Genomic DNA, 12,532 nt, shown 5'->3' on the forward strand with positions numbered 1-12,532 from the left:
GATTCCGATGTAGCCACTGATTGTTTCGAAATAGGTCGATTTTTCGACTTCTAACAACATGGAAAGCAGTTGGTGATTGTGCGGAAGCATGGGTGCGCTTCGACGTGTTTCAAATACAACATCGTGGTCAAGGCCCAGCTGCTCCAGGCTTGTTCCAGGAAAAGAAGCCTCAAACATTTGGGATCCCCAATTTTGGAATAGACGTGTATGATCCATCTCTGGCAGCGTAGGGTCCGAAAATCTCTGAGTTTCATTGGACAGGTTGGCAGACGCCATAACTCTTAAGAGATGACAAAGATAGATCACCGTCTCCCGCGTAGTAGCTGCGTCATCTTGTCGGGATAGTAATCGACCGATGGCCTGGAAGGACGGAATACCCGAAACGTATTGCGGATGTCGTGAAACAAAGTTGGAGGCAAATAGTCCAAATCTCGCAAGGTTGTCATAAGGGCCCGAATCAACCGTGCTCGAGGTAACGGTAGAAATGCGCTCAAGTTTGAAACCCCATGCCAAAAGACTTTGTGTATCCGGAACCACGTATGGGTCGTTCACGAGATCTCTTCGGAACCCCTCGTCGTAGTCGTCGCCAAATATACCACAATCGTAGGGTTTGTCGCGCCTCCCTACTAGGAGATTGGGGGCCCAACTGGGGATATCGTGAAAGAGGGCAGAGTTGTGAATCCCAGCGAGCGCCAAGAACGCAAGTGGGGATCGCTGCGTTGGTGAGTATGACTTGCGCCGGAAAAGGCAGTGCATTTTGATCCAAAGAGCCGCATACTCCACGTAGACATCCGAAACAGTCTTGGTGTAGTCTGGCACGATTGGGAGGCGAGTAATAGCGAGGCCGCCGTAAACCTGGTCTCGAGGGTCTGTAGCAGTGAATCTCACAGTGTGGAGAGAGAGGTCCCATTTTGAACTTTCGATGATGTGCCACAGTCCTTCATCAGCCGCAACTATTTCGGGTGCCACAGAGCGTCCCACCATTTCTATCATATCGCCGACACGCTTTCCGTTCTTTATCAGCACCATGTTAGACCAATTTGGAAACATCTTCAGAAACTGCCAGACCTTATCGGAGAAGTAGAAAGGCTTCTTCTCTTGGCCCAGTTTGAGTCTTTTTAATAAGCCTTCAAAACTCGAAGCTGCGATCCAAAGCTCATCCCAATTCAATGTTCTATCGCCAGAGCTCACGAGGTACATCTGCCGAGCAAGAACGACCTCTTGGAATATCCAAACGCGTTCCCAGTACTGATCCGTGAGAAGGTCGCTGATGGAAATCCAGGCTTTGTTGTGATATCCGAATTTGTGCGACTTGTCGGTCTCACGCCAAAGACTAGGATGCCACCACAAAGATTTGGTTTGCAGCTCGTAGCCTGCGCCCGGGTCACTTGCAACTTTTGGTTGGCTTAGGCGAGAAATTTTCCTAATGGATTCGAAGGCCAGCGAGTAGTCCCTCGGACCAACCCAAGAGTAAACAGCCTCGGCGGAGCCAAAAACCCGGCCCATCAGTTGCACCTGCTGGGAACGCTCCTCGATGTTTTGCTGGTTGATGCATATCGCATCCGCCCAAAAGTAGTTGATTTTTCCGTCTGGCTCCTGGGATCGTATGGCGGCAGATATCTGCCACTTGGTTGGCAGGGAGTAGCCATATGGTCGATTACGCAAAGAGTGATCCTGGTTGCCTGGCTGGCCGCGCCGAATCCGGGCGAGGAACAAGGCAAGGTTTCTTCCCACGCGGACGTTTCGCCCTTGGAGTACGATCGTTTCTTGGTTCTCAGGGTCACCCCATACATATGAGAGTGCTGCATACTTCGGAGCGTTGTCGAGAGAGAAGGTGGTCAAGCTGAAACCTTCCGACAGAATCTCAATGAGCCTAATCTCGGCTTTCGCTGTATCGAGAGGTTGGTAAAGAGGGGCCGACATGCTTAAACCCCGCTGAGCCATCGTCAATCACTGGAGGCCAAAAGCTGCGTTTGAGCCGCGCTCGATGAATGGGATGTTCCATTCTAACGGTTAGAGGAAAGCAAAAGTATGACAACATCCTGGCCACGTGTAATGCTGCGGCTGGGGTTGGCAATATGAGCTGTCATAAAAACAAAACGCGTCGCGGAATATCACCGACAGGGGTTCTCTGCGTTTGACGCCCAGGAAGCCTGACATCTTGGATGGAACAAATCTACCCTAAAGCAAGATTTCAAGCACACGCTGTGACCTGAAACAAGATTATGCAAGCTTCGTCATGCTCAGAAGCCTGATACAAAATTTCGCCCGAAGGGACGATGAAAACCCTCTTCCGAAGCCGGGGTAACAACTTGCAAAGTCGCTTCAGGCTCCGTGTGAACGAGTTCTGTCCCCCAAGGTATTTGCTCAAGTCTGCAACACCAAACTTGCAGCTCCTTTAATGAACCTTACTCTAGCATGATGTATACCATGGGGCACTATTTTTAACATCGGGCCATGATGTTGTAATGTGTTGATAATGTGCTCTTTATTATAGCTGCGGCCCGGCTCTCGATGGGTCAGCTGAGCCAGAAGATCGTATGCCATGGGGAAATGGCTTCTACATCTGTTTTGGCTGCGGAAATACGGCCGAGTCAAGAGTCCAAGTCAGGGCCCAAGGTCACACCAGGTACACCGTCAAAATCCAAAAAGGCCTCGCCAATGAGCTCTCGTAAAACCGGATCAGTGGCGATACTGTCCATTTCCGATGTCCAGGCCGTCGGATCAAAAAGATAGTCATAGGTGAGGATACCATCCGTGGCTTGCTGCGTAGAATCCATCTGGGTACCAGGCATTTCTCCGGCCTTTGATCCCACTGAACGATGAATCCTCTCAATGAACTCGAGACAGAGAGCAGCAGAGCTATTCCCTCGGGCAAGTGACTCAAGACATTGGGTGGCGGCAGATATTGAAGCCTCCCACCCCCTCAAATCTTGGTCAGGTTGGCCATCTCGGCCAAGACAACTGGCTTCGAGTACCAGGATTGCCTGGAAGATAAAGTAGGTCCCATACCAAACGATTCCAGGGTGCAGACTACTTTCATAGGAGGCGACAAAGGAGGAGATGGACTGTATAGTCTCCATCGCGGCGTCAAGGCAGCGACTCCTGGCATCCATGCGACTCGGCAAATATGGATGAACCTTTTTGGTTCCCCTCCATAGCAAAATGCGCAAATTTTGCTCTTTCCACAAAACGATTGACCGCGGGCCCAGAAACCAGGCCGGGACATCTGGGCTAGTAAAGTATGTCGGGAGGTTGCCTCTCCACACGTCCAGCTTCTGGGCCATGATCTCAGCCAGTTGGTACTCCATTTTTTGGTTGGCCGTCTTTGCGGAGAGGAACTCGTGGTGAATCCCGTTTGCGATCCTGACTAGCTGAGCTTGAGCAATAAGGGCGGAGTAAGTGGTAGGGTAGTTGACAGGAGCCGGCACAACGGATGAATTATCACAGTCCTAGGCCAGCCGTGTTAGCATTCTAGCAACATATTCGCAAGATGATGACTCACTTGGTCGTCAATGTTCCTAGGTAGAGCTTGATCTATAAACCCCTCAAGAACTGCCATCGGGCGGCCAGTGGTGATGCTGAAACCACTATCAAAACAGTAAACGACCCAGAACAGTTGTCGATGCCGCTCGAACACGACCTTGTCCTCCGCCGACGGCCTCTCCCGGTGCAAACCAATCCCGAATGCGATCCTTTGGGCAAGGCCGATGAGACTGTATCCAGTATTCGGTCTGTCTCGCTTCTGAAGATAGTTGCCCATCAGAAGCAAACCCTGAACAGTTCTGATAGTACCGGCCTCAAATACCTGCATCGAGATACGTGATCTAGCAGCAGAGTAAAACGGGCATTGCTCGGGAGTTGTGTTGTTGTCCAGCAGCCAGCTCCCAATGGCCAGAGCCATATAGTATATTATACGCCAGGTCGGGTTGGCACACACCCTGTCTCGGTTGGCGACTTCGCTTCGGAATGTTGGCTCGTGGAGAATCGGGTAAGAGGCGTTGTACAGGCGAAAATACCCATCAATCAACGTGTTGATGACTGCCAAAGATGCAAGCTGTGGAGGGTCAGGGCCAATTCCTCTCGCAGTAGGCTGAGCGGGAAGCGGGTGGGATTCATCACTGCCACTGGGTGATAGAATCGTGGATGGCGGGAGTAAGGCCGTAACCTCTTGAAGAATCTCGGACCCTGAACTTCGGCCTTGATGCGAAAAAGATCAGCTCAAATCGGATGCGCGACGGAAAGAGCTTACCGAGGTATCCAGCATTGAGGCTTGGTAGAATTGCCATGCCATCCTTGTGCATAGCTGAGGAACCAGGTGAGACGTGCGATGAGGCCTCATTCCACTCATAATCTTCCCGAGCCGCGCCATCCTCAACATCATTGGGTGAATCTTGTACAACATCAGAACTACTACCGAATGTTGCGAGCTCGGCGTCAATAACCAAGCCAGGATTGAATTTCTCTAGAAGCGACCTCAATTGCATGCAGCGCCTCTCAGCATCATCAAGGTTTTTGCGAGTGAGCGGGGTTCGATCCGGGCGTTGGTCAAAACTACACGTTTTCCGAGTGTTCAGGCAGTAAGTACAAGCCCTCTGGCCGTTGTTGCTCCCTACACAGCGCGTTTTGCGTCTCTGACAGTGGACGCAGGCTCGGCTGACTTGGAGCCGTGGCCGATCCCGGTCCGTGGGACTCATGCCCGGTCGGTTTCGGGGGGTCAGCGGTTGAGTGGGGCTTTGCGAAGGTGCTGGTATTGGGCCGGGGCTGTTGTTTGCTGATGCAAGCGCAAGGACGATGTAAAAGCGGCTGACTGTCGCCCGATGGACTTTCCTCTTCAGGTGTTGATGAAAGTGGAGGGAGAGGAGTATTGGGGCTATGTGCGTAGATCAACAGAGGTATCGGAGCAGAGAGCTCCGACGTGGGTCAGATGACACGACCTCAGCCCCAGCATATAACCAGAGAGTCCTCAACCCTCGCCTACTCAATTAAAATCACCCAAAGAAACCATACGATTTGTTACTGAGTTACTGATTTGACTTGAACCGCCACCATGTCCATGACATTCGAAGATTGCGCCAAGGTCCGGGAGGGATTCCCCAAGCCCTTCCCAGAAACCCCGTCCAACGTTGTTGAGCAACTCCGACTCAACGGCAAGGTCGTCGTTATCACGGGTGCTGCTGACGGAATTGGTCTGGCTGTGGCTACAGCTATGGCTGAAGCTGGCGGAAATGTCGCCCTGTGGTATAACTCGTATGTACCCGCTGAGCCTCATTGCAACGCATCAACTCTAACATCTGCAGAAACACCGCCGCCGTCGATAGGGCACAGGACTTGGTAAATCAGCATGGAGTTAAAGCGGCTGCTTACAAGGTCGACGGTAAGCACCATGAGTCCCTGGCTATTCTAGCGAACACTAACAACATTGCCAGTTTCGGATGTCACCCAAGTTCAGGAGACTCTCCAAACTGTGCTGAAAGACTTTGGAAAGATTGATGTTTTTGTCGCCAACGCGGGTGAGTACCCATGATAGGTTATTCGCGGCGCCCTGAGGCTAATGATGAATACTATAAGGAATGGCAATCTCAAAGCCGATTCTGGAGCAGACGATTGACGAATACAAGAAGCAGCTATCTGTCAACAGTAAGTGAGTCTCTGCCAGCTCTTGACTTCAACTAACTCGCGTCTAGTGGACGGCGTCGTATTCACAGCAAAGTACGCCGGCGAGATCTTTAAGCGTCAAGGTTTCGGCAACTTCATCATCACCTCTAGCATGAGCGCTCACATCGTAAACGTCCCCACGGATCAACCGGTTTACAATGCCACCAAGGCTTTCATTACGCACTTTGGCAAGTCACTCGCTCGAGAATGGCGAGACTTTGCTCGCGTCAACATTGTTTCTCCTGGGTTCTTTGATACCAAGATGGGTGCAAGCCCTCTGGCCATCAACGAGGCTTATCGCATGTCGGCATTTGGGAGACAGGGGCACGTGAAAGAGATTAAGGGACTTTACTTGTACCTCGCTAGCGATGCATCTACCTACATGACGGGAAGCGATATCCTGATCGATGGCGGATATGTATTGCCTTAGAGCACCTGTCTCAAACTACAAGGAAAATCATGATGCCTAAAAAGTCCCGTGGCTACGAGCTTGCCAGCGCAGAGCAGGAATAGGGAGGACGCTCAAGACCTCGATGTCAAAATGGGTGAGCGTGCATGCAAGGCACACAACCACATCATGTGATGATATTGTAGATGGTTACCTCAATGGGACAAACACATAGCAAGAAACGTCATGATACAATTACCTCAAAGGCAAGGCATACCCCATTGTATTCACCGTCATCCAGCGTAAGTCCTCCCAAGTGTCGTTAACTAAAGGTAGCAGCCGCCTTTGCCTCCGCCCTGACTTGGTTCCTCTGTAGAAGAAAGCTTGGACTAGAATTGGTTATCGTTTGAACGCAGCTGGAGGCAACTATTCGAGCCGGGATAATAAATCTTACATAGTTTTGTAATGTTGTGTCATAAGAACAATCCGAACTAGACGTAGACAGTACCTATCTACGTGCTGGGTTGGGCGTAGCGGATACTTTTTAAGGGGTTCCGTTTAAGGCTCCTTAGAGGGCTCCTCGGAGAGTGTCTTGGAGGGCTCTACGCGGGGGGCGGACGAGGCTTCGGGCGACTGAGCCAGATTCCGAGCCACCTCCTCCGGAACAAGGCTGCGTTACTGGGAGTGGCTGCGGTGGGAGCAGGTAAGCTGGTAGGATCGGCTAGAGCTAGATGATCCTTAGAGGGCTCCTCGGAGAGTGTCTTGGAGGGCTTAACGCGGGACGGACGACGTTTCGGGCGACTGAGCATGACTCCGAGTCCCCTCCTCTGGAATAAGGCTGCGTTACTGGGAGTGGCTGCGGTGGGGGAGACTGGACAGGAGGCCACTGAGCAGGACTCCGGGTCCCCTCCTTCGGAACAAGGCTGCGTTACTGGGAGTGGCTGCGGTGGGAGCAGGCAAGCTAGTAGGATCGGCTAGAGTTAGATGAGCTTTGATGCGGCGAATGAAGGGAATACCATTTTCCTCGTTAACAGACTCATAGACGCTGTCAGGGAGGTCGAGATCTGCTTGCCCAGTTCCCGCATGGATAGGTAGGCTGACAGCCAAGCAGGCAAGTGAAAGGAGGATGAAGGCCTTCATGGAAACGGCGGTCGCGAGTGTGTATTGAAGGCGCGGTGTCAGGGGTCAAAAGGATCAATCAAGAAGAGTGACAAAGGCAGCTGCTTAGTAGCAGATACCTAGCTTAGGGGAGATGATCGAGTCTATTGATTCTTGCCCTCCTATCTCCAGGAGCCTTCAGGCTTAATATACCTCTTTCAGAGGCCTCCAACCCGCTTCCATCAGCTTCTAATTCCTTCTTCTTCTCGGCTCAATTACAGCTACTTAGCTGCGCCTGCTCCACATGACTTCATTGATGCTATGCAGCTGGCCTGTGGTCCGATTGTGCGGCCCGACTTGCGGCCGCGGCCCTTTCCCCCCTCTTTTGGTCACGACACGCGGAGGGTCGGAAATGGGGTATCGAACAATGTGCTGATATCTCTACAGTAGGAGCGAAGCATCCCTTTTATAACCCTTTGTTCAAACCTGTAACAAATTTGGATTGCTATCTAGAGGCATCATATGGCTACGGCGGTTGCCCGTACAGTTGGCTTTTGTATTATGCATGCGCATCTCGAAGGGTTTGATACTGCCGTGTGTCTTCAAATGTGTCCTTTGCTCATATGGCTGACAGCGATGTGATCAAAAAACTAGAATGTGCATGTCGAACTTTGCACGAGGGCTCAGGTCTACCATTGGGATGCATAAGATTTTTCGTAAACCCGGGGAGACAACCTTGTTTATGAGGGCTTAAGCCTTTCAACTTTCTGCTCGAATTACGGACTACCACTCTCTGCAGTTTCTTGATGCCACTACACTCAAGGGGTTGTCTTTTGGCTGACTGAACTGAGCCGTTCATCTACGCCCCGCGTGAGCCTTGGCGGTGCAAAGGTAAACGCTGGCGAGGCGGGATAACTTTTCAATTGCATGCTGCTGCAAAACTTATTGTTTGTTGGATGGAGTTGGACTCGCAACCAAAACCGGGCACTGCCGTTGGGTAACCCGCAGGCAAAAGTCAGTTTCTTGGACCTCCAGCTGTGAGCCCTACAGCGAAGCAGACATAATGAACGTTTGCAGTGCACCCGGTCGCGAGGGAAATAATTCGTAGGAAGTGTCGGCAATTCAACTGAGTGCGTGGTCGCGGAGATCCATGTGTGCAGCTTGCAATGAGGGAAGAAGGTTGCTTGTTCAATTTCTAAGAGCGACCTGTGCTACGCGATTTAAAGACTAGAAAAATAACCCTTTTCCTGGGGCGGGCCTCTCCACTTGATCCCCAACACAATTGTTAGCGAAAGCTTTGATCGTATTTTTTTCTTCTTTAAATGTGCCGTGGGCATTAAGGTTTGTAATATATCTTACTTTCCATTATTACATTAGCGATGCTTCCATGCTTATGCGGTATCACGCGGGCAAAGAAAGAAATAAGACATAAGAGTATAAAGAGATTTACCTAACTTTTTATTAATAAAAGTACTTAATTTATAGAAAATATTTTAAAATAATATAATAATAAGGAGATTTTTATAGATTTTTATTTTAATTTATTAAATATATTTAGAGGAGAATTAATTATTATACTTATCCTCGTATCTTATTTTTTCCTTAATATATATAGGTATGTTTCCTCGACGCCGCAGTATTTATCATCCTTGAACCATTCTTTGAATTTATTATTAACCTTACTTCTAACTATAATATTATTATTAGCATAGGCTTAGGCTGACCACGAGCGCACGCCAGGGACAAGTCTTGATTCTGTAACCTGAGTTGCGAGGAGAATATTCTAGAATTCTTATCGTATAGAGGTAAGCTCTAGTTTGAGCTTCCAACTTGAGGCTTCAACGCACTCCTTCAAATCCCCAGGGCAAGTATTGTTTTTGCTCAAGTTTGACTACTAAGGGTCAGGCTTATATTGACAACATCACCGCATCACTGGACGTCTGGCGTCTTTTGGAACATGATTGAATCTAATAGGGCATCATCGTGTTCTTTGTTATAGTAGAAGCTCAGCTATTGATGGGGTAACTAAGCCGATAGATAGATAGTAACAGGGCTTATGACTGGTTTCAATTTGGCAGTAGGAAATGATAACAAGACTACGGAGTGCTGATATTATGCCACGGACTCAATCTTGTACCCCCCGGATCAAGTTCTTAATCCCCTTACCCTTTCTAGTCTTCTCCCAGGCTTCGGTAGCCTTTTCAAACGGCGTAATACTACTGATCAATGGTCTCACAGAGACTTTACCAGACTCAAGCAGCTCGAGTGCGATTTCGTAGTCACCAGGCCCATAACGGAATGACGTCTTGAGAACGATTTCCTTCTCAGACATGGCGTGAATAGGAATCGCTTGCACTGGCTTCCCCAGCCCCACCTGAACAAGAACACCACCGGCGGAGAGGGCAAGAAGCCCGGTCTGAGTCGATGCTTCAACACCGGTGCATTCTATGACTGCGTCAACGCCATCGTCGAGTCCCGTCTCAGTCTTGAACCTCGCTGCGTTTTCCTCTGGCGTTGACCCGAGATCTGGGATAAACGCGGAGCATTCCAGATATTTCTTTGCGAATTTGATCTTGTCCAGGTTAACATCTGTGATGTAGACCTGCTTCGCGCCGTACGCCTTTGCGACCGCAGCAGTGAGGAGACCAATGGTCCCAGAGCCTTGTACGAGGACACGCTGCCCAACCTCGAGTCCTGCAAGGCGAATGCCATGGACGGCAACTGCCAGAGGCTCAACGAGAACGGCCTCTTCAAGACTGAGAGAATCGGGAATTTTGTACGCAAAGTCCTCGGGGATGCTGAAAAAGCGAGACAGTGTACCCTGCGTAAGGGGAGGATCTGCGGCAAACTTCATCTTGGGACAGAGGTTATATCTTCCATCTTTGCATTGCTTGCATCTTCTGCAGGAGAATCCAGGCTCGATGGCTACGCGATCGCCAGGTTTGAGAAGCGTGACGTCAGGCCCAATCGAGCGAACAATGCCGGATGCTTCGTGGCCCATGACGAGAGGTTGGTCCTCGGAAACCTTTCTGGCAAAGCCGCCATCCGTCCAAAAGTGAACCTAAAGAGGTGAGCATCGAAACGATGTCATGTTTTTGGGTGCAACTTACATCACTGCCACAGACGCCGACGTAGGAAATACGAATGATGACATCGTGGGCATCTTTGAGGGATGGGACCGGTCGATTTTCAAAACGGGCTTTGCCGGGACCATAGAGGACAAGAGAGATTCTGACAGGACATGAGACTTCTGAACTTCAGTGGCGGTTGAGCTCATAGTTTACTCACTGTTTGGCTCATCTTGATTCGAAAGTCAAGATGGTAGTAAAGGCTAGCGAGACTGGAGTTGGTGGACTATACATTGCCAGCTCTTGAAATACCGAGATCCTCGAGTAAGAAGTCGGCTCCGGCGGGGACCCAACCCCGCATCGGAGCACTGTCGCCCGAACGAGGATCGACGCCCTTCTTCCCCTCACCACCATCCTCTAGATCCTGGACAGTTCTTATGCGAAAGGCCGATCTAGGATCTCCTTGCTTGCGCGAGGGCTGCCAGAGCGTATCAACCTCCACTATTAAAGCACTATCTAAGCCTCTATATAATTTATATGATAATTTGTTAATCTTTTATCTGTAATTTAGTGAGCCTAAGAACAGTCTAATCATAATTGGTCTAGATCCTAGCTCGGTACGCGATGGTAGTCCCCGCGCAAGCAAGGAGATAACATGTCCGAGGTTGGTCAAGTTCTCTACAAGCATGGCAGATGCAAAATGTACGGTTTGTTTGAGCAACCAAGGTTTTGGCAATATGTTTCACCTAGTTACTCGCTCTAATTACAGAACAATTCCACCCCCATCAACAACAATGTCAGCACCATTGATGTAACTTCCTGCCGAGCTTGCAAGAAGCACGACAGTCCCCGTCAACTCCGAAGGAGCGCCCATTCTCCCACTAGGGTTATGCTCAGCCCAGATCTTACGGTGCTCCGCGATCCCATCTCCCTCATTTAGGATAGTGTCCATGTATCCCGGGCTAATGCTATTCGTCCGAATCCCATACCGAGCCCACTCGGCAGCGAGACAACTCTTGAGCATGAGAAGAGCCGATTTGCTCACGTTGTATGCTGCCTGGGGCTGAGGATAGTTGACACGGTGGGCAGAGATGGACGCCACAAACACGATGGAGCCTCCTCTACCTCGCTTCACCATCTGTCGAGCCGCGGCCTGTGCGCAGATGAAAGAGCCCGTGGTGTTGATATCAAGGATTTTTCGCCACTGAGGAACTGGCATGTCTAATGTCTCGACGCACCCTACAACACCAACGAAGCAGATCAAAGTGTCGATGGATCCTAGAACCCGTGCCGTTTCTTCCATGGCCGCGTTGACAACATTCTCGTCCGTGACATCGACTTTTAGCGCCATGATCTTGGCTCTGGGAAACTTGTTCTGCAAGCTGGTGATTTGCCCCTGCGACTGGGCAGGGTTGACGTCCAAGATCATGAGACCCTCTAGGCCATGCTCCAGGAGGGCGTCACAAGCATGGAGACCGAGGACGCCGGCGCCCCCAGTAACAACGGCGTTTCCGGTGACGGAGAACCTCCTTTGTGCACCGACGGCGGGGTCAGACTCGAGTGCTGACTTTGGTGGCGGGGTCATGGAGGAAGCACTGCCATCGCTGAAAATCATCATCGGGACTGTGCGAAGGGCGAGGGCCTCGCGGGCATCCAGATCTGCGCTTGGAGGCATGCTGAGTGTGATTGGGATGGAACGAAGATAATGATTGAAAGGGAGATGGGAAAGTCGCATGTAGATGACAGCACCACCTCAGGTTTGAACGAGGTATGATTTATGGCCTGTCTTCAAGACTGGATCTTGCAGTGACGTTGTTCTCTTTCCTCTCTTGTTCCGGCTCGGAGCACAGCCGGCCGGGGTAGCATGGGGTTGAAGTCGGGGCCCCACCGACCGAGATCGCAAGTTCTGGTCTGGGTTGCATGTCAAGAGACAATAGGATAGCGTGATATCCGTCACGGCACGGTACATCACATTCATTCTCAGAGCTACCAGGCATCATAGCAGACCATCCAACAGTTCCCTCGAGACGATTGCTTGGAATAATACCAACATCGTATGTAGAGCATGACAAAGAGTGAGTGTCCGTACGGCTGTCGGGAGAACTGGTCCGTCTTTGCATCTCAGACGAATATGTTTCGACCCATAGGTGACTATCGGTCCTTCTACTTGATCAAAAATATCAGATAGGTTGAGCATGACTACACCGGTAGCTGTTCCGTGACTAGCCTCAACACGTCACTCCATGAGACAAGCCCAGCTCGTCGGTACCCCAGATCGAAAGACACAAGGAGGCAGCGCGATGGTGGCAAAGGTGATGAA

At 50.5% G+C, this 12,532-nt stretch overlaps 4 protein-coding genes across 4 annotated transcripts; 1 reads left to right on the plus strand and 3 right to left on the minus strand.

Annotated features, from left to right (window-relative positions):
* Positions 1-2,594: 2,594 nt before the first annotated feature.
* NECHADRAFT_85473 (uncharacterized protein) lies at positions 2,595-4,697 on the minus strand (the record flags this gene model as incomplete). Its single annotated transcript, XM_003039885.1, has 3 exons — positions 2,595-3,452; positions 3,506-4,200; positions 4,253-4,697. The coding sequence occupies 3 exons, from the start codon at positions 4,695-4,697 to the stop codon at positions 2,595-2,597; spliced, it is 1,998 nt and encodes a 665-aa protein (XP_003039931.1).
* A 353-nt stretch (positions 4,698-5,050) lies between these two features.
* On the plus strand, positions 5,051-6,088 carry NECHADRAFT_85474 (uncharacterized protein; the record flags this gene model as incomplete). Its single annotated transcript, XM_003039698.1, has 5 exons — positions 5,051-5,250; positions 5,301-5,377; positions 5,430-5,513; positions 5,572-5,640; positions 5,688-6,088. 5 exons carry the CDS (start codon positions 5,051-5,053, stop codon positions 6,086-6,088), a joined length of 831 nt encoding a protein of 276 aa, XP_003039744.1.
* A 3,181-nt stretch (positions 6,089-9,269) lies between these two features.
* NECHADRAFT_96600 (uncharacterized protein) lies at positions 9,270-10,626 on the minus strand (the record flags this gene model as incomplete). Its single annotated transcript, XM_003039886.1, has 3 exons — positions 9,270-10,205; positions 10,255-10,375; positions 10,505-10,626. The coding sequence occupies 3 exons, from the start codon at positions 10,624-10,626 to the stop codon at positions 9,270-9,272; spliced, it is 1,179 nt and encodes a 392-aa protein (XP_003039932.1).
* Positions 10,627-10,975: 349 nt separating this feature from the next.
* On the minus strand, positions 10,976-11,797 carry NECHADRAFT_49913 (uncharacterized protein; the record flags this gene model as incomplete). Its single annotated transcript, XM_003039887.1, has 1 exon — positions 10,976-11,797. The coding sequence occupies one exon, from the start codon at positions 11,795-11,797 to the stop codon at positions 10,976-10,978; it is 822 nt and encodes a 273-aa protein (XP_003039933.1).
* Positions 11,798-12,532: the final 735 nt, after the last annotated feature.

This window comes from Fusarium vanettenii (assembly GCF_000151355.1).
Source record: "Fusarium vanettenii 77-13-4 chromosome 10 genomic scaffold NECHAsca_82_chr10_2_0, whole genome shotgun sequence".
Lineage (NCBI taxonomy): Eukaryota > Fungi > Ascomycota > Sordariomycetes > Hypocreales > Nectriaceae > Fusarium > Fusarium vanettenii.